The 24,627-nt window shown below is 37.8% G+C and overlaps 1 protein-coding gene across 1 annotated transcript in view; it reads left to right on the top strand.

The window, feature by feature from the left end:
- Window positions 1-3,120: 3,120 nt before the first annotated feature.
- GPHN (gephyrin) overlaps window positions 3,121-24,627 on the top strand; it is a 172,677-nt gene continuing 151,170 nt past the window's right edge. The window contains exons 1-2 of the mRNA XM_010159134.1: window positions 3,121-3,239; window positions 4,732-4,789. Of these exons, the coding sequence (XP_010157436.1) occupies window positions 3,121-3,239; window positions 4,732-4,789 (177 nt within the window). The remainder of the gene's footprint in view (window positions 3,240-4,731; window positions 4,790-24,627) is intronic.

Genomic DNA, 24,627 nt, shown 5'->3' with positions numbered 1-24,627 from the left:
TGTGTCGCAGAAGTCCTTGCTGGCGTTCAGCCAGCGACAGGAGCTGCAGCCCAGCTTGCTCGAGCTGCCAGCGTTTGTTGTGTAGGAAGTGAGCCCAAAATAGCCTGCCTTCCTACTACCTCCCTTCAGCGGCTTCCACAGCTGCCCAAAGGTCAGTGGGAAGTAGCATCAATTAAAGCAGCTTTGCATCTGCTCTTCATGTGCGCTCTTACAGGTAGCGGAGAACCAAGTTACTTTGAAGTGCAATTGTGCTACTTCTTTCCCTGGAATACTCTGTGAAGTTTTAGGTGTGTGTGAGGATCCAAGGCAGGATGGTTTGCTGATGTCTCGTGGGTCAGCATTAAGCTAGCCCAGTGGGGTAGGCTACAAATGCTGGCTTGGTCAGTTTGCTCCGGCAGGAGTAGTAACGTAACGTGTATTCATTCAGGAGCCAGGGATAAAACGAACATGACCTTGGAATTAGAAATAGCCAGTCTGGCTCCAAGCCCTTTGATCTGCTCAGAAGCCTCGTGTGTCTTGAATGTTCTGCTTGGTTTATGCATCAGCTGGAAGGTAGAATATTCTGATGGTAGGTAACAAATATATGTATGAGATGGATCTGGAAAAAAAAATAGAAGAGGTTTTTGAGTTTTGCTTTCATTTAAAGATAAACAGTTTCACTGGGAGGTTTAGTGACAACTTGATATCATTTAGACATAGCAATCTATCTGAAGAAAGCTTAATGTTAATTAAAGTGGCATCGGAGAACTTCAGCGGATGACAGCAGCCAAGCTGGCTACAAGCTATTTTTAGAAAATTGACTTCATTGCATTCAGTGTGACTCATTTATTAAGTTAACAGATGAATCAATAGCTTAACTTCTTATGGCAGTCAGTGAATATGGAACTCTACAGAAAGACCATATTCGTGTCTTTGGTCAGAACTCACATTATAAAAGCTGACTGGTGTTGATTGAGTCCAAGTGCATAAGTGTCTTGCACATGATGTAGCTATGCAATAATAATACAGTGAGTCCATTGGCACATATATACATACAGGGGAAAAGCAGGTAGAAGTCCAACTTGCAACTATATGGAAAACAATACTGTGACGATTTTAACCTTTTATCTAGACTAAATGTTTAAAAAAAAGAGAAATTCAGTTTCTGTTTTATAGTATTGAAATCTACAGCAAACAGGTCATAAAAGGATAACTTATTAAAATAATAGATACTTCATCATTAACAGAGTTGCAATTTAAGTTTTGTCTTCTCGAGTTCTCTTCCCATTTGTGCTGTGGTTCATTGTTTTTTGCCTCCATTTGGGCACAGTTCTTCCTGGTTTTTAACTTTACTTTGGATGAAGTTCAAATTTTCCCTCTTCAGTGATATTCTGCTTTAATTTGTGAAATAGTAAAGCTTCCATCTGTTCCAATACAACTGTATTGGCCTCACTTCAGTTTATTTCCTGTATTTTGCTAATTTCTTAGGTTGCTATGGAAACATCTCTTTCAATGTTCTCCTGAATCCTTTTTGTGAACTTCCCGCGAACCCAGTCTCCGCATCATATGTCAACCTGAGATTTCCCTAAAAAAGACACAAAGTTTTTATTGTTTCACAAACTCCTGTGCAAGTAGTTATATGAGGATTATTATTTCCTAATTACTTTTATGGAATGTCTGTCCTATCTTTTCTGATTCTCTCCTCAGAGACCTTCACCAGTTTAGCCCAAAATTGTGTCGTTCTTCGTTTTTATTGTGTCACCTCTAATTTCTACATCTAGGAATAATTTCACTTTTGCAAACGGATTAGAGAGCTGGGGTGTCTGTAGTACATGCAGGGGATGATACAGACCTGGTGAGATTGATGCCTATTGAAACTTGAATATAAATTGTGGGACCTTTTGGAGATTAGAATTAATTGTTACATATACACATGTGAAAAATTAAAGCTAACTAGTATTTAAAATAATTTCACTGTTAAATAGCATGGCTTGCTATATTTTGAAAATAGTGCAGTTTGGGAGAGAAAGACTGTGCATTAGGTCTCCCTAGATGAAGTCTGTCACCGTCTTTTCAGCTTACTGGAAGGAGGTGGTTGTATATCTAGCTTTGCTCTTGGCTGGTTTTGTATTTATTCTGAGAGAAAATGCCATTTTTATTGTAGGATGTTGGATGTTCTGTTGTTCAAATGGAGAAAAAGGTAATAAAATCTATAATAAAACTAAAATATGTGAAAGATGAAGAGTGAATCTGCACAAAAATTTGGTGCCTGGTGAACTGAATTCTGGCCCTTCTAACATGTTCTTTGTTATGTACAGAGCCCACACTAGTTCATGTGTACCCATGCCAGTTGTTCCTTTGCTTCTCTGATTGCAGTGTAATTGCTTCTCAAAACAATTAGACCAAAAAAGCTGGTCTAAAGCATTTTAGCAAAACAACCTGTAGAGAGAGGTTGCTCCCAAGAAAATGAAAGAAGTATGCCATGAGAAAGTGCTCTGTCACAGGCTGTGTATCATCCTGTAGCTGAAATCTCCTGTGTGCAGTTGTCTGGTCTCTGTTCTTCCCGGTGTCAGTGATCAAGTCAAGGATTTGCAAAATCCCAAACTTCCAGACAGGTCACAGTTGATAGTGACGCTTAAATGGAATTCAGCGAAATACACGAAATACAAGGTTTTCCTGAAATCAGACATACCGATTAATGCATTGAATTTTCAGTTTGCCTTGATTTTGGTGTTCTTTCATCACAACATTTCTGGATTTTGTTTTTCCTCAGTAGCTTGTGTGTGTGTGATATTGTGTAGCCTCTTACACTATAGGCTTATCTGAGTGCGGGAGATTTGTAATAGCGATTTGGTAACACCAATCTAAGCGCTTTCAGATTTCACTTCAGAGTGTTTACCATGAGGTTGGAATGAACTGGGATTTATGACTTTCAGTGAAGAGTATGCAGCATGTTTCACAACTGGTTCTGCCACTGAAGTTCATTTGACAAGTGAATTGCATGGCATAGTATTTTGTGCATAAAATTGAAACTAATCAGGACATTTTGCCAGAAACAAAGGAAGAATGTTTTTAAATTTCATCTATGCATTATTGTTCACTACTCACAGGCTCTGTCCTCCCCCTTTGCTAGAGGATAGAATGTCAATGAAGTTATTTTTTGGGTACTCCAGAGTGCAGACAGGAATAGATCTGAAAGAACCAAAAGTCTTTTCTTACCGACCTCAATCCAGTAGCAATAGAACTGGTCATGCGCAACGGTAAGAAGCACTGATCTGAGCCGATCCGTGCCACGGTATGCTGAAGCAAACCTTCATCATGATGTAAAAAACGATTTAAGATGTAGTGAAGAATGAAAGCTTGTGTCTCTACTTGTACTGGCAAAAAAATGTTTCAGTTCTCTCCAGCTTTCAACTCCATTGGTTAGCAGCAATGGAAATTTCAGAGGAGAGAGCAATTGCTACATGTTAATTGTTCATGATGAATTTGAATGCTGTAATGCCTGCACCCTGCCTCTCCCCTGGGCATCACAGTTGGTATTACTTGGAGCAGGGGTGGGCTTCAGACTTGACTTTTCCTACAGAGACCTCCATACCGTTTGTTTCTGAGAGTGATGTACATGTAGCGATGTGGAAAGGCAGGATTTACAGGGAAATCTTAACATATTTTCTGTCTTACTCTCCCCTTTTTAGGCTGAGTAAACAGTATGTGTAATAATTGCAAGACTGAATATAGGAAATGTATCTGTGGAGAAATGCTGACTGTTGAAAGGAAAACATCCAGTAATAGGGAAATAATGCAAATACCCATTTGATAGCGGTCTGCTGCTTTGCAATAAATAGTTTCCAATGTGTTTTCTATTTCTGTAGGACCCATAAAATGACTAGTGTTGCTGTGCAGAGCCAGCAGGGAGGTCATTAGTGTGGTTATATTTTTAGGTCTGAATTGTCACTATCAATGATACTGCTTCATGAAATAAAAGAAGCCATGCCTGCGTGTCTCTAGGGAAAATGTAATATTTTCCACCATTTATAGTACATGTTATTCATGCATCTTCAGTATGTGAACAATTCTTCACCGTAAACTTTTGCAGGTTGTAGACAAGTAAGTTTGGTAAGTTCAGTGTGAAACACAACTCCACATATTTTTCTACACCAGTGCCAACTATTACACATCATCCACTTTTTATTAACAGTCACCAGCTTTAGAGACTTTTCAAACATGGAAACCATAAAGTCTGGGTGGTTTGTGAGGTGTGTACATGCACGTCTAATTAAAAAATTTCAATGTCTAGATTTATATTTGGTTGCATTTTTAAGACTGTCTAGCACTCTAGTGAAATATTGAGCACAAAACATATCAAGCTTATATTTAAACTCATCCATACGACTTAGACAACAAACAAGAAATTGTAGAATATGATGACTGATGGCTGTGAATGTAAAGAATAATATCCTGGTGATGGTAGTTCTCCTTGGTTGACCTAATTCTTATCTTTCAGGCTAGTGAAGGATGTCTTGTTTCTAATTCTGAGTTAATCACATGAGGATTTTTCTTTGGATAAAGAAAGGAAAAGGGATGAGTTTTTTGCTTTTGTTTTGAGGCTTGATGGATTTTACCTCTAAATTGGTAAGAGGGATATTTGTGTTTTGGAGCAAGTCATGACACCATTAACATGCTGTGTTTTGTGTTACTGTTTTTGAGAATACCTTTTTCTGATTTCAGAGAATTTTTTTCTTCTTCTGATTTCAGGTTGGGTGGGACTATATCTGCATACAAGATAGTGCCAGATGAAATAGAAGAAATCAAGGTACAGTATTTATACCTTTCCACACTGAATGTCTTTGCTTGGACAATTACAGAAATGTTATATTAAAAAGCCATGTTATTTCTTGCTTTCAAGTGCACAAAGAGTATATGGCCTTTCTTTATTATCCTGCTTGATAAATTCAGAATACAGAAAACAAGAATTATTTTTGGTATTCATTACATGAATTTATTACCTATCTCAAAAAATATCTTAAACTAAAAATCAGATACAAAATTGAACCCATTTTAAGGGCGTTTTAAGTCCCTCTTTTAATTGATAAAATAAATTTTCTCTAGACATTTATCATGGTATTTCTTTACACATCCAAACATTAAAAACTATCAGTTGAAATATTAGAATTATTTGGTAATAAAAAGCTATTGATAATAGTTTCCTTCTGATTTATTAATTGATCAATATAATTAAGCTGCTGAAACATGTTAATGTCCACTCAGTTCTAATGTATCACAGGGGAAAAAATGTGTCTAAAGTAAAATTATTAGATGCATATTTAGCTATCTAAAACTGAACTTTAGTTATTTTTACAAGTACAGTTTGCTTCCAGCTTAAGTTGACTTCAGTAAGGTTTGTCTGATGCCACAAACTTGTGTAATTCCACACATCTCTCTTTTGTTACCTGATGACAGATGCAGGACTACTGTGAACACCGCTTTATATTTTTATAACAACAAATAAATATAAATTTATGGCTTTTTGCCTTTGAGATCAAAAGCACATCCTGGTTTTTTCAATATATTAATCTGTTTTAAGAAGGGGATAGCATGACATCTTTGGTACTCAAAATCATTAAAAGCTGTTTGATTTTTGGAAAGTGACATCAACAAATACTGAAGTTTCCCTCCAATGCAATGTGCATTATAACAAAACTCACTTTAGCTGAGTCCACTCGTGGAAAGTACTTCAGGAATTTGTGTCAGTTTTGTTCTTCAGGGGAGAACAGACGGGTACTAGGGAAGAATCTGGCCTCGATCTGGTAGCGTGGTCTGTGTAGCTGGTTTTTTATTTGTTTGCATCGGCAGTCAATCAGTCTGACATACTGCTTGCTCATTATGGTTACTTAACCCATTTTGCTGTTTCATATACTAATTTTCAGCTGTGCAGAGAGACTCAGGAGTAGTTTGAAGTCTAGTGAAGTGAAGTGGTTGCATAATCATCTGATCCAGGGGTAACTTTGCAGCCTGTAAAGTTGTGAAGATGTATTCCTCCTCAATTAGCATCAAACCCACTGTAAGCAAATACAGTGGTCGCCTGTATCTGCGTCAGTCAGAGTTGTCACTCTGCTGTGATCAAAATTTATTTCTCTCCTCTGAGATTCATGGACTTCTCTATCCTGAATTATCAAGAGGAGCATGATTTATTAGGGTAGATCCAATGTTTAGACTGTGGTATTAGAAGGAAAGAAATGTTTTCAAAACTTATTAGTGTTATGTAATATTTTCATGATGTTTGGAAAACTGCACCGGAACAATATAAACAAAAATTACAACCCCCCTAATCTTTATCCTTTAATATAAGAAATCCAAACCCACTGGCATTTTGCTAATGCTGAAGATGGAGAAAGGGAAGCTGGTATTTCTGGCTTCATTGTGCAAACTAAGCTCAGTGAACAAAGGAAAATGGAAAGCTGGGAAATAAGAAATAGTTTTATTTTTAGGAACTTACTGTATTAGGCAAGATCAGTAGTCAGAGGAATCTGGGTTTTTTTTCCCCCCCCCACCTGCTAAGGAGGCCTGTTGTAATTTTTTCACCTCTTTATTACTCAGCTGGTATTTAAATGCCTGAGATCCTAAGGAACAGCAAAGGATTTGTTGTTACTCATTGATCTCAGTTGTGGCAACATACAAGTGTGGAGGGAGGATTGTATTGTTCTAAGTCAGAGCTATTTAAAAGTGTTCGGAAAAAATCACCTCCTTGTTTCTTGTAGCTGTCTTGTCTTGTTCAGGTAATGGGATTTTTTAGGTTGTGGTTGAAGTCATCCCACCTCTCACACCTTAAATGATTAACTTCTCAAGTTGTAGTACAATAGGTGTTATTCATATGAAATAAGGCACTACTGGAAGACACACTAGCAGTCAGTATAATGGAAAAATCTATATCAAATATGGAAAAGTATCCTTTGTATAAATATTTTGAATAGAAGCTGGCAAACAGGGAGATTCAGTATCCTTGCAGTAAATATAGGGGGAGTCTTAGCTTCTGAAAGGTTCTCCAAGCAGGTTAGGGTAGAAAAATGAGAGAAGGAAATAAAATTGAAAGTAAATGAGATTACTGGAGTGTTACTTTTAGAGAGGGCAGAATCTCCTTCCATGCACACTAGTTCAAGTTATTTTGCCTCACAACTGTCCCTCCCCTATTCAAATGTGAAATACTCCCCTATTTAAATATGAAATATTAAGTGGGTTATTTTCATGAAATATACAGGAAGAATGGCTCCATTATTAATACATGATTTAACTTGACAAATTGATGGATTATATTCACAGGAGTTGGAATATTTATGTTTTCTGATAGTCCTTACAGAGTTAACTGCTTGTTTAAATGGCAGTGGGGGGTACTTTTTCAGGCAGAGACCAGTAATTACTATGACAAATAAATAAGGAGTCTCTTTGACAGCATTTCCATACATTGTAGAAAAGGTGTAGATTAACCTCTTTGACAGCTTGAAGTATTTTGTGAGGAAAACAGATGTATTGATTTTGTTAATTCATGTGATTACATCTTAGGTAGAACACCATTGTAAGCTGAGCTTATGGTGAGCTTAACACCATTGTATCTTTGAGCTTATGGAAGAGGAAAAACTCTGTAAGCCTTAAAGATACCTGTAGGTTGAAAAGTATCTTTAGGAGATTAATGAAATGCATGTTTCTAAATGTATTAGTAATTTCAAAAATAACCTAATATCATACGGATAGGAGAATTTATTTGTCCATATTGCAATACTCAGCAAATTTTAACATGTGTTTATAATGTTTGCATTCTGGAGTGCTTAGAATGTATTTATTCTTCCATGTGAGGGTGATTTTACTACGTGTATATATGTACAGTGAGCTCATATGGGGTTTATGTATCTAGACTGTTGCCCATACATATATGTGCCTGTTTCTGTGAATGAGTGTTGGGTCTCTGATCAATCTGTGATCAGTGTTGGGTATAATCGAAGCACTGCATCCTGCTCACAAAAATTAAGTAGTGTCTGGTGTATGAATTAGGAGTAGTTAAGGCAGAAGCAGTAGCATGTACCCTAACCACCCTCACGCAGTTTACCGAAGTTAGGAAGGCTTGTGTGGGACCAATCACTATTATGGTTCCTCAGCATCTGCATCAGTCTGAAATGGAGCCTGAGGTAACTTACTTTCCCTAGATTTTTGTCATAGGTGCTTAGGTTCCCAAAGTGAGAGCAGCCAACAGGTAACCATATGAAGATAACATCACAACTTCCCCCCTGAAAAATTTTCTAGATGGTAGAAACGTCTTCTATCACAGGATCTTCAGGACTGATGCTTCAATAAGAGAAGCTTTCAGTGGAGGAAAACCTGAGTGAATGCTGAATGGATGTACTGCCACCTGCATTCCTGTCATTTCTCTGCACCAGTTAAGGCAACGACATCTCATTTTTAGTACCTGCTGATTTTGAAATACTGCAGGAACTGATGAAGACAACAAATGTGGGAATTACAGCATATTTCTGGGAAAGTGTCACTGTTTCAACTTTCTCTAGACTTCTATTCTCATCAGAATTACTCATCCTGTAAGCAAGGAGCTTTTCGAATTTGTTCAAACCCACTGGCAGATTTCAGCCTTGCTTCTCGTCCACGATAGTAGTGTGCCTAAATGAGGGGTCTAAATACCGCTTCTATCTTCTGCAGAATCAGCAATGCATTACATAAACAAGGAGATGTTGCTGTCATCTGGGCTTTGTGTAGGAGTTTAAGTCCTGGGTCTGATTTATTTCATAGTTTTATTGATGTTCATCAGATAAGTGTATCAGCATTTGCTGAGGGTCTCCACAAAAAATTTCGACGAGGTTTATGATGGGACGCATCACAATTTGGTGATAATGATGAGGTTATCGCTCTGTGTATCTGTTTGGATCCAGTACAAACAAAACACAGATTTCCCTCCCATGACCTTTCCGAATAAGAGTTCTTTGTAAAGGCTCAAGCTGTTTAAAGTACGCACTCCCACCAGCCCTGTTACTGTAACACACCAAGGAGCTTTACTGTGCACCTTGCAGGAAGGACAGTTCTGCTTCCCGGTTTTTCTGCCAATGTTTTGTTTCTTCTACCTCTCAGAGTAGAATTACTAACTCATGGCACAAGAGCTCTTTCTGAGTAATATGTCATGAACATGTACAGATACAAGTTGAAGAAGGTTTAAAGGCAGTGTGTGATGGTCAGTCGCGTGTTCTTCCATGATGAGATTACTGGTCCTGCTTTACTGAGCGTTGGCTGAAACTGAGGCCTTCTCTTCTAACTCTCTTAACACGCGCTCAGTCTGACCCTCCAGCAGACAGTTTCATTGTGCTCCTGCAGCCAGGAAAAGGTTTCTAAAAGGTTTTGCAAGTGTCCCAACCAGTAACCAAAGATTGACACTATTCTGAGATCTCAGTTTAGTGTATGAAATCCCTAATAAAATTTCAGATTTGGATCTCCTACTTGGTCCTTGGGTTTCCATAAAGGAGACTTTGTTATGGCCATGAATCCAGCTAGGATAATTGAGAAGTGGGACATGTTACTTCAGAACAACTTTACATCTCATTGTACTTTCCTGTAATTGAAGTTTACCGGATGTACACACAGATTTCTTGCTGAGCTCTTTCCTAAATCCTGCCTTAGCGGAGTCAAACACTGATTAGTACTCTTTTTCACGCTACATATGACTCTCAAAAAATGTATATTACGTTGTTTAGACGACCGAAAAACTTTGGGTTTTACTTGCTGTATTAATGCTTAAATGCTCTTACAGACCTTTGTTGTTTTCCGTGCTGGAGAGAATGAAAGGTTTGTGTGTTAGACGATGTGACAAAATTGTGAAAAACCTTATATGAAACAAAAAGTTACTTTTTAAAAATTGTTTGTCCGTGGTTATGCGTTCATGCTATAAGCACATATAAAGAGTCACTTAGGCTAGAGATTAAGACCCGTTGCAGTATTGATAATGCGCTCTTAGCTCCTTTTCCTCCCATGCCTTGCATTTGTGCTCAGTTCTCTTAGTTCTTGTCAACAGCTGATTTATTTATATTATATTGTATCATGTTATATTATATTGCTTCTAGTTGACTGGGTTTTCATTTTCTGTTGTGTTATGTCTGGTTTTCTTCTCATTAGTCCTTTGTTGTTTTAAGCTAGTTTTGTTTCTTCTGAAACTTTTTCCCCTTTTTCTGTAAAGTGCAGTCTCTATTACGCTGGGTTCTGGCTTAGAATATGGGGTTTTGGTGTCAAGCCTGGCTGTGCAAGCCTGAATCATTGTCCACACACACTCTCACACCAGCAGAATATGAGTGTTTCATAAGAATGCCTTTTCTGTTGTGGGATTATTTTTCTCACCTATTGAAGCCAGTAGTTGTTGTGGATATTGGTTTTGGCTCTTGGATTGTTTCTGCTCTGATAGGTTTGAGACTCTTTTTGCTTGAAGGACTTGACTGTTCTCCGTGCTATAGCTATTGCTGTCTCAAGTTTTTCTATAGAAGCTTCTTAGGGAGTACTCACTGAAAGGGCTTTTCATCTGTTTCTCTCATCTTCTGTGGATGATGGATACTCACTTCAATCACAGACCCCTCAACCAAAAAAGCATCTGTTCAAAGAGGATGTGAAATGACAGATGACCAGAGTGTCTGTATCACTGTTTCCTGATTGTTGGACAACAGGATTCAGCCCTGCCCATCTGGATGTTGCCTAGCATTTGATAGCATTTCTTTTTGGCCCAGGCAGTTGCTGCCATTACCAGTATTACAGACATACTCCATATTTTCTCTCTGCCTCCTCTGCTGGTTCTGTACTGCCTTGAGAGATGTGCATGATGCAAACAGAGCAGCTGGGGCGAGGGAAGCTGGGCATCCACGTTTTTGGCATCTGGCACTGAAGAGGCCTAACAATTTTTTTTGATACACTAGCAAGTATCTGGGGGTGGCCCACATTTCTTTACATCTGTTAGTGATCAAACTCTAATCATTATTAGGACTGCTGAATGTATTGCAAGCACTCCCCTGCTTTTCTGGCAAGGACATCAAAAGCCTAGATGCTCTTGATGAAAAAGTATACTTGCTAACTTTCCAGATGGAAATAGGAATTATCGCTTCTTGTTTCCTGCTGTCTTCCATCTTATATTTCATAGGCTCGGTGGCCTTGGAGACGGCATGGCTTCAGAAATGACAGAGGAGACTACCTCACATAGAAGATGCTGAAGCTTTGTTAGTAATTCCTGTTCAAATGTGAGAAGGATTTAAAATAATGAATTTTATATGTTATTATGAAATTTGGTCTTATGAGCATCCAAAAGCAGTTCACCCTGTGTTTTGCACATCACGGAATGTTGCAGCATGGGGAAGGGAAGGGCAGGCATTTGAGTTGAAATGCTATGCTAATGACATAAAATAATTTTAGTAACATTATTATTTACTTTCCAAAACAAGCAAAATAGTTCTGTAGTTCTCCTGCAAAGAGAGAAGCATCTGTAGGATGAAGAAAAGAAAAATAGCTGAAAGTTAATTTACAAGACAAACCAGTTATTACTGATCTTTCAAGCCTTTCTGGTTACCCAGCATTTAAGCATTTTTGGTGCTGTTGCCCTTAACGGCGGAGATTAATGTTTATCAGATTTTCATTACCACAGTCCTGTTTGTCTATTAAATCTTTCTTCACTAAATACATTAAAAACCAGCAACAAGAGATTTCATATCTCTTCTTGTTTTCCAGCATAAAAAAAAGAAATCTCTGCTTCTTTCAGTGGCCATAGTAAGCAGTGTTCTCTGACTTTCTCCTGGCTTTCTTTCATTTTCCATTTTTGCTAAATAGATAGCTCTGTGCCAGTCATCACCTGAAACTTAGTTAGGTCTTGGGGCAACCTATTTCTTGTGCTAACACAGTTCTTGTGCTTTTCATCAGAACCAGTATGCTGGGCAATGCTTTCAGTGGCTTCCATTCTCACTGGAAAAGTGAGATCTTAAATGGGAACTCACTTAGTCTGAATGAGAGGAGAAAACATAGCTCAGCTTCATTAAGCAGCAAATAGCTTTTGGCAAGTATATAACTAAATCGAGTTTATATAAAAGCCCTAATAATTTTCCATGTGGCCTGTTAAATTAAGGTTTGTTTGGTTATATTTACCCAATAAGAATGTATTCTGGTGGCTCTTTTTTGAGATCTGTCAAGGAAATTTAATGTTGTCCTATCATAACTGATAATGTTGTAATTGGTTAGGAGCTTGACTGAGTTTGAGGGAGATCTACAGTATGATCTTTTCTTGTGGTAAATAGATTTCTGAAAGTTCTTTCTTTTTATGATGTTTAGAATGGTTGAATGCTGGTACTGTATAGGAAAAAGGAGATCAGTTGGGTTTTAAAGCATAAGGTTCTACAGCTATTTACAGGTAGTGTTGTAGTGAATTATGAAAATTATCATTTGTAGAGTATACTGTGCATAAGTATAACTGCAGGTAAGGACATTGAAGTACTGCGTGATTGGGTGACAAACCATCTGATAAAATTCAATGGGGGCAAATGTTAAGTTATGTGTATGGGAGGTGTGAAAATATCCTAAATTTGCATGTAAAATAGGGGGCTCTAATTTGACTATTGCAATCCCATAATGAGGTCTGAGAAGTCTGCTAAAGGGCTTACTATTAGTTCAGTGTTCAGGAGCAACTGAAAGGGAGGAAAAAACCAATAAGGCTGTGAGAAATTATTAGGAAAGGAACAAAGACCAGAATGCAAGACCTTCTCTATTATGTATGAGCTTCTGCTGTCCCACTATATACGATGGTGTGTGAAGGGCTGATCCTCTAATCACAAAAATGACACAGTAGGGCTGAAAAACATTTAGAGTCAGATTATAAGAATTATCTAATTTATAGAAGCACTTCCATATGACGAACAGATAAAAAGACTGAGACAGAAACGTTCACAAGTGGCACATTTGGTTGCATTTCAGCTACATTCTTCCTTATTTCTACAGCATTTTTTAAATTAACTCTCATGCTTAATTTATGCAAATTGTAACGCTGCCTGAAAGCAGACACTGGAGCTTTGACTATATGTCTTCTACCGGATGATAATCTACTGATTGTGATGAGGAGAAAAAAGGAAAAAAAAAAAAAAAAAAAGAGTTCCCAGTACCAGAAAAACAGAAAGCATTCACTTAAAACTGCTGAAGCCAAAACCTTGTCTGGTTCTAACACAGCCGTCATCTCTCCATCAGGAACTGGTTCAATAGAAAGTATTTTTTTGAAAAAGATTTGTAACTGGTAGACTGCAGGTAATTCTGCTGAAATAGTGTGGTTTATTTTGCTTTCATAGCATGTTTTCTATCAAGATCCTTTTTTATGTTGTATTTAACGACTTGATTGGAAAAACACAGTAGGAAGACACCAAAGACTAAACGTGCCTCCCTGTGATGTGCAAACTTGTAAGCTGTATGAATAGAGTGGTGCTTAGTACTTCAGTGTGTTATTACATGTAATTAAACTTCTCTGATCTATTGTGGTGCCCTAACCCTGTTAGTTACCTTATCATATGTAAGGACCACTGTTTGAAGCAAAATAGGAAACATGAAATGTTTTTAACAGAAAACCAACTAAAAACTTCCTTCAAGGAAATATCATAAGGGAATGGTATAATATAGTATTAATAGACATTTTGAACCATGTGGCTAGAGGCATTTTGTTTGCTCAGATGGTTTTTTAATCAGATGCACGATATTCATCTACATGAATTTTCATGTTGATGAGCTCTATCTGTGCACATATGTAAAATGGAAAGTTTTAAGTGGATCTATGTTTTATTATGTTGGGTAGGTAGCTCATCTCATCTCTGACAATGCTCAGAGCTGGAATGTTGGCTTAACTGATGTCCTAAGGGCTTTCGCAAATGGATGTCTGCTAGGGGGACAATCACTTCCCTGGTCCTGCTGGCCACACTGTTCCTGAAGCAGACCAAAATGCCATTGGCCTTCTTATCCCCCTAGGCACACTGCTGGCTCAAGTTCAGCTGCTGTTGACCAACACCCCCAGATCCTTTTCCACTGGGCAGCTTTCCAGCCACTCTTCCCCAAGCCTGTAGCGCTGCAGGGGTTTGTTGTGGCCCAAGTGCTGTACCTGGCACTTGGCTTGTTGAACCTCATCCAGTTGGCCTTGGCCTGTTGATCCAGCCTGTCCAGATCCCTCTGTAGAGCCTTCCTACCCTCAGGCAGATCAACATTCCCACCCAACTTGGTGTCATTTGCAAACTTACTGAGGGTGCACTTGATCCCCTTGTCTAGATCATTGATAAAGATGTTATACAGAACTGGCCCCAGCACTGAGCCCTGGGGAACACCACTTGGGATCTGCCACCAACTGGATTTAACTCCATTCACCACAACTCTTTGGGCCCAGCCATCCAGACAACTTTTTACCCAGCAAAGAGTGCACCCATCCAAGCCATGAGCAGCCAGTTTCTCCAGGAGAATGCTGTAGGAAATGGTGTCAAAGGCTTTACTTTAGTTGCCCTCAGAGAAATGTATAAAGGAGAGAGTGCCTCTGAATCATCAGAATTCAGTAAAGGTGCACTGGTTGCAGAATTTTACCGTTTTAAATATTCTTTTGTAAAAAAGACACAAGGATTTCTAGGATTGTTCTGTCAGAAACGTTTGCATTCAGTTTCAGCTTCCTCATGATTCTGACAAGATTAGGTGGAATGTTAAGAGTGCAAAGGTAACACATGTACTAACTTTCACCATCTCTCCATAGACTGACATTTTCTCTTATTATTTATCTGCTTTGTTACTGTTATGCTCTATGAAAAATAGCCTTGTATTTTAAAATTACAAATGCTGTAATAGTTTCACTCTGTTGCTTCAGTATCGTGATGATGTGAATTTCTCTATTAACAAATAGGCTGGATCACCTGTCGAAATACTGCTCAATCCTGTCATTTTAAATGCTGCTTCTGCATTCTTATCAGTGAAGTGGTACTTGAACCTTATTTAAAACAAGTGAGAGTTACCTAACATATGTCATTCTTGAAAATGAAGCTATGTATCTGAAGGTACCCTGTGAAGATAAGACCTTAACATAAAGATGTTTTAAAATTCTTGTCCTTTGATAAACTAGAAAACAACCATTCTCTGTGTATTTGGAGCAAGGAATGTGTTCTATATTTAATAATATTTCTAGGGAATAATGCTGTATAAAATGGGTAAAAATAAAGCTGAGTGTCATTTGGGGCACTGAAACTTAACAGTTCAGTTTTACAGAGTACCTTGAGGCTGTAAAAGAACAACAGTTATCCTCAGGCTGTTTTGAAGGGAAGAAGCCGAAGTTTAAAATCAGGGAACTCTAAAGAACTGCTTTACATACAAAAGCTCCAAATGTCTCTAAATGTTGTGTAGAACTTTGAATGCTTCTAGGTGAGAAAACCAAAGGGATGGTTGTGTTTCAAAAATCAAAAAATTGATATTTGTGAAGTATTTTGCTCTAAGCGTAATTAAAGCTTTCACATGCATGATATCCTCGCTGAGTTGACTTCTGAGAGAGCCAGCAAAAGAAATAAGAACAGAAGTGCAGACACGAAGGGAAATTACAAGGTTTTCTGTGATTAAGTCTTCTCTGCAGACCCATCTATGGAAAGCACTTAGGACACACATTCTGACTGCTCAGCCAAGAGTTGATATGCAGGCATGAAGGTTTAATCATAATGGCACAGTTCCCTAACATTTGCCATTTTTTTTTAAGTGAAACAACTGAGATACACCTCATGTATTTGGGTACCCAAGTACTTTTACGATGTATTTTTGTGTTCAAGTATTTTATATGAAGTAACATACAGATTTTAATATAATGTGTGTGCCTGTGTGTTCAGAATACTTTGCATTTCAATTTTCTTTGCAAAGTTGTAGTGCCTTAAACTTGGATTTAAAAAAATTCTTTATTTGGACAAATAGCATTTTAGCAGAGACAGTCTTGACAACAGCAAAAACTGAGCTAATTTTGTTGCAGTTCGTCTAAACCCATGGAAATCTCATAATATACAAACTAAAAAATGAAAGGGAAAAATAAGGGTTTTCCTTTGTGGTGTTATAAATACCTAATTTCAGACTAACTTTTGTTGAAAAGATTTTTAAATTCACCCTGCTAGATCTCTACCAACGAAAACAATACTGGACATATTTGAGCAATTATATTGTCTTCTTATAATGACTAAATAACAGGGAAATAAAACCAAAGGCAATATTTTTTTAACTAATAATTATGTATTTTGAGTGTGTTTGAAACATGGAATGGACATGTGATTAACTGTCTTCAACTTCTATCCCCTTTTTGTGGTCTTGATTAAGATTCTGTTTGGTCATCAACAGCCACAACCTAATTCTTCGAAACGAACAAATTGGGCACCAGTTTTATCTCTGACTGCACAGTTAATGTATTTCACAAGTCTCTTCAGTGTCTAGATTTAAGAATCAGGAATAAGATGCAATGCATCAAGCTCACTGACTAATAGTATTCAAATAACAAGATTCTTTTACACATAGGGTGGATAGTAGCTTACCAATGCCAATAAAAAAATAAAAATAACAAAACCAGTTTAAAATTGAATCTGTGGTATAGACAGTCTTTCTGCTGTTACTTCTAGGAAAGGTTAATTTAAATTGATTCTTGAGATCGTTGCTGTTTATCTTATACAAAACTCCCTATGAAAACCTTATTTACCTCTCTCCTTCATCTTCGATTATCAGCAGGGAACTGAAGGTAACATCCAAAGTGCACAGTTCACAAAAGAATTAAACGTTTTCTTCTCAGTCCTCACTCAGACACTGAAATCTATCCAGTGAACAGAGATTACTGATGAAAATTTTTCTACAAGTCAATCAGTGAGAAATTTTGTATCTCCTTACAAAAATGTCATTGTGCTAGAAGGAGCCTAAACAGCCTAGAAGTCTGTTTCTTCTGTTAGCATACATTTATTTCCCGAGCAAAATAGTATTCTTTTGTCAGTGCTGCAAAGGAGGATGGCCTGATGTTAACTTGCTAGTTATGACCTTCAGTCAAGTATATTGAAATGAAGAGGTAGTCTGCTTTTCTGTGAATCAGTTTTATCATCATTATACGTTGTTTTTTTTTTTTTTTCTAAAGGTTCAAAGCTAACGTAATGAAACTCAAATTTCCCAAAATCTGAAGAGTGGGATAGGAAAGGAGCTGTCTGACAAAAAAATGGTTTTGTCTGTACAGCTGGGTTTTTTTATGTAGAGAGCTGTATACTGCTTTTTCCAATGAAATATATTTCCTTTAGCCAATGCTTTTACGATGTTATCTTGGAGATATTTTGAAATTTGGCTGACAGACAAAAAATACTTAGAGTTTCCTACTAAAAATATCTATGCTTTTGGAGTTAGACAGAAGTGAAAGCTGAAACAGCAGCTAGGGACTTAACGGACTACTTAATGATCTGTGACATTTAGGAAGGAATAGCTACAGAGGCTTGGAAATTGGTTTCATTTTTTAGAGGTGATTGGTACGGATGGTTACAGCTCCAAAAGCAAAAGTTGTAAGTGGACAGAGTGTCAAATACTGTGCTTAGATTCACGGGTACAAGTGTAAAAGCTCTTGGAATATTGCTGCTATAGAATTCTTGGATTCCTGGTAGACTTGATCTTTAACCACAAATTTATAACTCCTAGCAAAAGAAAAAGATCTTCAATCTTTTTTTAATGTCTTCAAATATCACAGATATTACCAGGCCTGGGGAGAGAACTCTTACAAGAAGAAAAGACTTGCTTAGTAATTGCAAGAAAAAAAGCAAGGGCTGCTTCTTCTGTAGAGTCAGAAGTGATGAGCATTGAAATGATGAGGGAGTTCTGGGTGTGTGTTTGTTCTGCACTGGGATGGGGAGGGGCAGGGTGGGAGAGGGATGGTGCTGGCTTCTTTATGGATCTCAGTAAGAAAGGCCTGACAACAAATGGCTTAATAAAATACCTGCTTTAATAAAGCAGAGTAAGGAGAGTAATAAGAGAGATGGGAAATAAGTCTTACTCCCTTCAGATGCTGAGAATCACATGTTAGTACAGCATCAGATCAATCCCTGGATGGATTTTTCCACTCGTGAGAATTTCTTGCTCCACTTTTAGATAAAGGAAAGGCCACGCTGGTGGCACAGTCACCAGTACTGAGTGGGAGCTGCCCACAGACTCCTCCGTTACAGTGAGGTGGCTGAGTCTGTCCTTTGGCCAAGGGGCTTGTGCAGCATGACACAGGCCCAGAGGCCACGCTGGACGTGGAGCACAGCACAGCTGGCAGTGGGAAGGGCAGGGGAGCTCTTATGTGGATCACGAATTCCTTGTTCTATGGTGGTCTCCTGGTCAGGGTCACTACGATATTAGAAACAGTATAAATAGAACATTGTATGGTCCTTAATTTCCGGAGGTCATTGCCCGGTTCTTGCTCACAGATAAAATTTATTGCATCCTCTCCCTCATCCACTAATTCCACCTACTCTCTCTTACTGAAAATACCATGAGCGACTCTCCTGGCTGAGTAGGCTCTTCTCCAGTCTCCAGCACTAAAGTGTCAATTGTCTCTACAAGGGAAAGTAGTAGTCCAGAGATAACGTAAACTGCATGCATCATAATCCTCAAAGTAGAACGTGTGGGAGATGATACAACTCTTTGAAAGGGGCCATGTGGTATTTTTAATTATTGAGATGATGCCTTTATTCTAAATTGCATTGAGCAGATGACTGCAATGTGATTTTAACATGTCCAGAAAGGTAAGTTTTTCAATTAAAACCCCCAAAATTACATATCAACATTTTAATATAACAGACCATATGTTAGAATAATAGTATATAAAGCAGGTGATGCACAGTTGGAAAGACTCATTATTTCTTAAGCTACTTTTTTTTTGACTCATATAAATAACTCCGGATTCTCATAAAGGTTACCGTGTGTGTCTTCTTACATCTTTATAAATAACGAACAAGTACTTCCTAGTCCAGAGGGCTTTCCATGGTTTCACAACCCTAGAAATGACTCATGCTTTAGCAAGGAGGGTTCTGTTCCCCTGAAGCAGCAGACATTTCGTATGCATAACCTCCACTATCTGTCTGATACGAGCACATCAGTAACAATGTGAATGCACTTTTTTTCCCCCTAGAATCTGCTGTACCTACAACTGTATTCCTGAAACATTTCCATAATTACTAAGTCTCCCTGTTTATCCTTTTGGAAAACTACTAAAAAAAAAGAAGTGTATATTCTCTCTCCATTCTTTTTCAAGGGAAACAGGAGGAGAGAGAGACATGAAATACCCATTTATAAAAATATCTGTATGTTGATTGTGATGTTTAAAATAATGTCATCTTCTAGATTGTTATGAAGGTTTAATATAAACTTTAAATAAAGCAAGTGAAAACAATATCAAAATAAATTTGAAAAGTACTTTCTGAAATACTTACTTCAAAAGGTTTACTTGTGGTGAGAAATGCCTGCTAAGATTAGCACAATAGAAATCAATTGAGGTTTAGAACTTAAATTGTAAGAAAACCTTTTAGTAAAAAGGACACTAAGATTTTATCTGTCTTGTGCTAAGTCGCTAGAGTTTATAAATCATTAGCTCCTCTTGAAGCAGACAATGCAAGGGTTTTACTCGTCAACAACTATTCCCTCAGTGCTGCAGATCTTGATTCTGGCACAGATCTTGATTTTCCAATGAAGCATATGGTACAAATATATTCGTTGCCAGAACACTTAATTAATTAAGCAGTCATTCATTCAAGATTTAAATGTTAAGAGTACCTGCATAGATGACATGCTTAGTGCAGGGGCTTCTTACTCTGGAATTAGTAGTGTTTGTTTGAAAACTCTCAGTTACTGAAAACTATTTGTGAATGGAACCAGCGTGTTGGAAATCATGGGACTGGAAAGCATTTGTGTACCAAGACTTTGCGGCAGTCTAGAGCTTCAATATGATTGCTGCAAGCATTTGTAAGGATTGCTTTTCCTTCAGCAGAAAAAATTCTCCACTTCTCTTATTCTGATAGTACTGATGAGCATTTCTTTTAGGATTCTTAAATTTTGGCAAATGAAGTTTTAGTATATGTCTTTACAAAAGCAAGAGATGACAGATTCTCCCTCTCAGAATCATCCTTTCCAGCTCTTTTCATGTGTATTGCTTCGAACTTCGGTCATGTCCTCGTTAGCGTCTATAGCTAACTTTTTGAGACTAGATTGAGCTCCATCATTTCTATGAAGCACTAGCTTTATTAAGCTTCTGTTAGTTCCATTTGCAGCATCTTTGTCAAATTAGGCAGACTTCTTACAAAGTTGTCTCGATCTCAGTCAGTTCAGAAGGATATACATTTTTTTATTTTATATATGTAATCCTTGTCATGTAACAAAGTGGTAGCTTATCTTTCTGTATTGCACAAAATAATTTCCAAGAACTTAGAACCTTAGAAACAATGGAGATTACAGTACAAAGAATTCTGCAAAAATGCTGTTGATTGTTTGACATTCGGCCTATTATTTTGCCTGAGACATTTCCAGTACCCATAAAGGCATGTTTGAACAACCTTAGTATCCCAGCAGATTTCAGCTTCATTTATACCAGCTGCAGAAACAGTTGGAAGGTGATTTTGAAATCTCTTTAGGATTTTAAATGCTTTTATTACCACCTGACTCCAAGTAATTTTGTTGTTAGTATCTATCAAGAAAAAATTAACATCTTTTAAAAATGCTCCAAAAGAGAAATGACTAGAAAGTTTCAGTTCTTAGAGAAAGAAGTCATTCTAATGTGAGTTGTTCTGCATCACTTTTCTCCTAATAATCAGTTGAAATCTTTGATTGCAGTGGGATCAGCTAATGCTAAGACACCTCTGCAGGCTGCCACGGAAGCAGAAGATAGCTCATCAAATTCTATGGTAACAGCTTTCACCCAGTAGCGTGTAATAGCTATAATCCTTTGGGCCTATAAAAGAGATTCTGCATAGACTGAATCCTGAAAAGGTCTTCCCTTTGAAGAGAATAGCCTTTTTAGTTCAGTAATGGATTGTCTTATAAGTGCCAAAAGGTTCTTTCACTACATTTTAGTCTTTGGATGCCTCCTGTACTCCAGAGTTCAGGAATAAACAATAACCTAATCAGCAAGGCAGCCTATTACTAGATCATTCTATTATTCTTCTATTGTGCTCTGTCTCGATAAGAAAAAGGCAAGGGCTCATAGGGAAAAGACTTCTTTTTTCTGTAATGATCAGTTACTTATTTTTCATTACCTTCAACAGCTGTCAACATGTTGTTTGCATTAAGGGCTGTCAATGAATCAGAGTTGATTTTTTATCCTTTCCTTATCCCTTTTGAGAATCTTTTGCAGTCTCTTAAGATTACTCCTGCTCAACGGATAATGGAGAAGCGCAGACAGTCTAATCAGTTCCAGAATACTACAGTCTTCTTTCCTTTCTTGCATATACCTTTCTCTTCCTTGTTTGGTTATCCCTATCACAAGAATGTGTAAGAGCAGGATGCCCATACCTTCCTTGTATTTGGAGAAATAAAGGACACTGCTTAGTTTTGGATGAGGGGGCTTTCTTCCTGATGATTTATTATCTTCTGGAAGCTAAATCTGGCATTGCTTATTAGACTTGGAAGGTCACTTGCCATCTAAAAATGGTACTTTGTAATTTGTTTTTTAATCATCTGCGGTAGTAAGTTTTCCTGGGGAAAAATAAATATCTTTTAATACTCACATGTAGTAACCTGTTTTGTACAAGAATCCTGTCTCCATCAACTCACACATAACATTCAGGGTTCTCTATAAGTACTTTTATTATTTTACACTACGGTAGAAAGATGAACACAGATAATTCCCATCTAACTTATATTCAGGAAAGATATTTTATGTTGGCTTGGTAGATTTTGCCAGGGCAAAAGAGCATTTCTCTGAAACAATCTGAACAGTGCCAGGACAATCACAGATCACAGTAAGATCATGCCTTCAGTTGCTAGGTCACATGGCCTGTACATGCACTGTCTGGTTAGAAACATCTTGTATTTAACTTACACATTGTATCTGGGTGTTAGAGAATGAGTACAGCTGATTGACAGTAATCTTAAAAATATCTCAGCTGGTAGGGGACAAACGTAGAGATGCCGGTAAGGATGGCTTCTTTGCTGCAAATTGGGCATTATCTGGTAAATGTTGCTAGGTGAAATCAGAGTGCTGTTCTGTATCCATACGCTGATCAGAACAATGATTTTTTGGATGAATAGCACAATCATAGGGTACTGCATGAGCAAGCAGGGAGGTGCTAGATCCATCCATTATGTAATGACTCCAACCTTGGAATTGTTGTGCTTGCTGTAAAATAATTGTTACAATCTCTTATCTTCAGGATCTTCAAAATATGCTGCCACATCTTCTTAACAGATATTTCTCCAAGTATCTAAATAGAATATTGCATTGACAGTATTATTCCCCAAAGATTGATCTGTGGTTGATAACATCAGGAAATGCAAAGATTTCTCCTCTAGTAGGGAAGAGCATCTGAGTTGGTAGGGACATGTCTTCCATGCACTTCAGATCTGTGCTTATCTGCCAATACAGTTATTCTGCTGAGATTAAGAAAAAACAGTGTCTGAGTCACCACTCACTCCATTCTGGCTTGAACATACCGGTACCTGGAATTCAGGAGGTTGCGAGCATCTATTCTTGTCATTATGTCTTTTTTGCCCCACGCTGATCATTCAGACCTGTAGACACATGCATCGTTCAGGCCTCAGTTTACATACAGTGAAGTGTAATAATATACTTACTATTTAAACATACAGAACATTTTGGTTCAGGGTGCGGAATGGTCCATAAGCTTTACATGTGCTACAAAAAGGAAATGGTTTCACTTCAGGAGAAATTCATCTTCTGTGAGGGCTTTGTTTCTCAGCACTCTAGAATATCAGAGTTTGGAAACTCATAAGCCTAGTATACATCCAGCAGTTATTTCAGCACTTCATCCACCTGTTTCATAGTATGTAAATTCTCTGCATCCTACAGTGATTATCAGACTTCAATTTTAAATAGAAGAGTTTAATTTGGAATATTAATATGATTCTTCACAGTCTTACTTATTTAACATAACAACACTCTTTGTTGCATACAGAAGAGGGTGAGCCCTGATGTAAGTGGCTTCGAGTCTATTTACAGTGCTTTCAAGATAGAAGTGATAATTTTATACCAAATCTCTACATTTCTTCTGGAAGTTCAGATTTTTGTTTAAACTAGTTTATTCACCTGCTCTCTTAGTGGTCATTTGTCCAAAATTAAAACATTTACTGATTTTTAAGAGTATGTTTTGTAGACAGGTGTCTGTCAGGAATGACAAAATAATCCTGAACTGTACAGAAAGAGGGAATAACTGAGATACCATCCAGGTGCATTTTAGTATATTTTTTAGAATTTTATGAACTAGACTTCCCCTAGGAAATGCCTGTGAGGATACAAGTGACTTTTGCCGTTTCCTTTAGGGATATTCTTTAGAAGACTTAAGTAAGTCTCTTCTTTTCAATACTGCATGTGCTTTTGCTAAAATATACTCATTGTTTTGGCATCTTGTTCAGCTGCCTGACTTAATAAAGCCATACAGCAATTTTTCTTGGATTAGACTTGCAAAAAGCTGCTTCTCCTTTTATGGTACATTGATTGTAAGTTACCAGAATTGGCATAAATATAGAGAGATATTCAGTAAAGACAAGCTTGTTATTTTTGGGGTAATTTCACCTTGTTCTGGCAGTGGGTGTGTTCATATCCTGCTATGTAAGATTTCTTTTGTAATCTCTGTAGACATTGTATTTTAGGTCTTCCCTGGCTCTTGTTCTATCTATGGCAGTCTCTGGACCCTCCGTGTCAAAACATCAATCCCTAGGGTAGTCAGTTTATGCTACTCTCCAGAGTAATGATAGCCACCAGCATGAAAGTATCATCTAGACATGCATACTCTATAAGAAAACAGTGTTTGCTGTACTGCATTTGTTGCTGCTTTGATCTCAGCACCTTTAGGTTATCCGTTATATGTAGTTCCTTTGATTCCCTTCTGTACTTTGGTACCAGGTTGCTCTCTCTGGCTGAGTACACTCATGTTCTCACAACTCACAACTTCCTAACAGAGCTGATCAGGATGCATCGAATTGTTCAGGACTGAACAGTCTTGGGAAACCACTGCATTACAGTGGTTCCTTCTCCCCTTTTGAGCTCTTAGATACTTACTCCTTCTGTCTATGAAAGGGGCACGTCTGGTGTCAGTTTTCTCAGCCAACTGCTGAAGTATACGGGTCTTTATGGCTGCCACTTTACATACTACCTTTGTGGCAGAGAATCTGTTCTTCAGTCATCCAAAATTCCTTCTTGAAGTGGTGCCAAAGTTCCAGAGTAGTCAGGCAATTAGTCCTCCAGTCCTTGTTTCCAGATCTTATGCTTCTTTGGTTGAATTTTATACTTCACATTCTTGATTTCTTAAGGACCCTATCATTTCTCTTCACAGATTAGAGTCTTTTAGTTTGTTTTTTCGCTTGCTGCACTGTGGTAATGTCCAGAAGTTAGCTGACCTCACACAGCAATTGTTCAGATGGCTTTCTGGCTGTGTGTGG

The sequence above is a fragment of the Eurypyga helias genome, unplaced genomic scaffold (assembly GCF_000690775.1).
Source record: "Eurypyga helias isolate BGI_N326 unplaced genomic scaffold, ASM69077v1 scaffold1889, whole genome shotgun sequence".
Lineage (NCBI taxonomy): Eukaryota > Metazoa > Chordata > Aves > Eurypygiformes > Eurypygidae > Eurypyga > Eurypyga helias.
The sequence above is the reverse complement of the archived record's forward strand: the minus strand, read 5'-3'. Positions and strand labels throughout refer to the sequence as shown.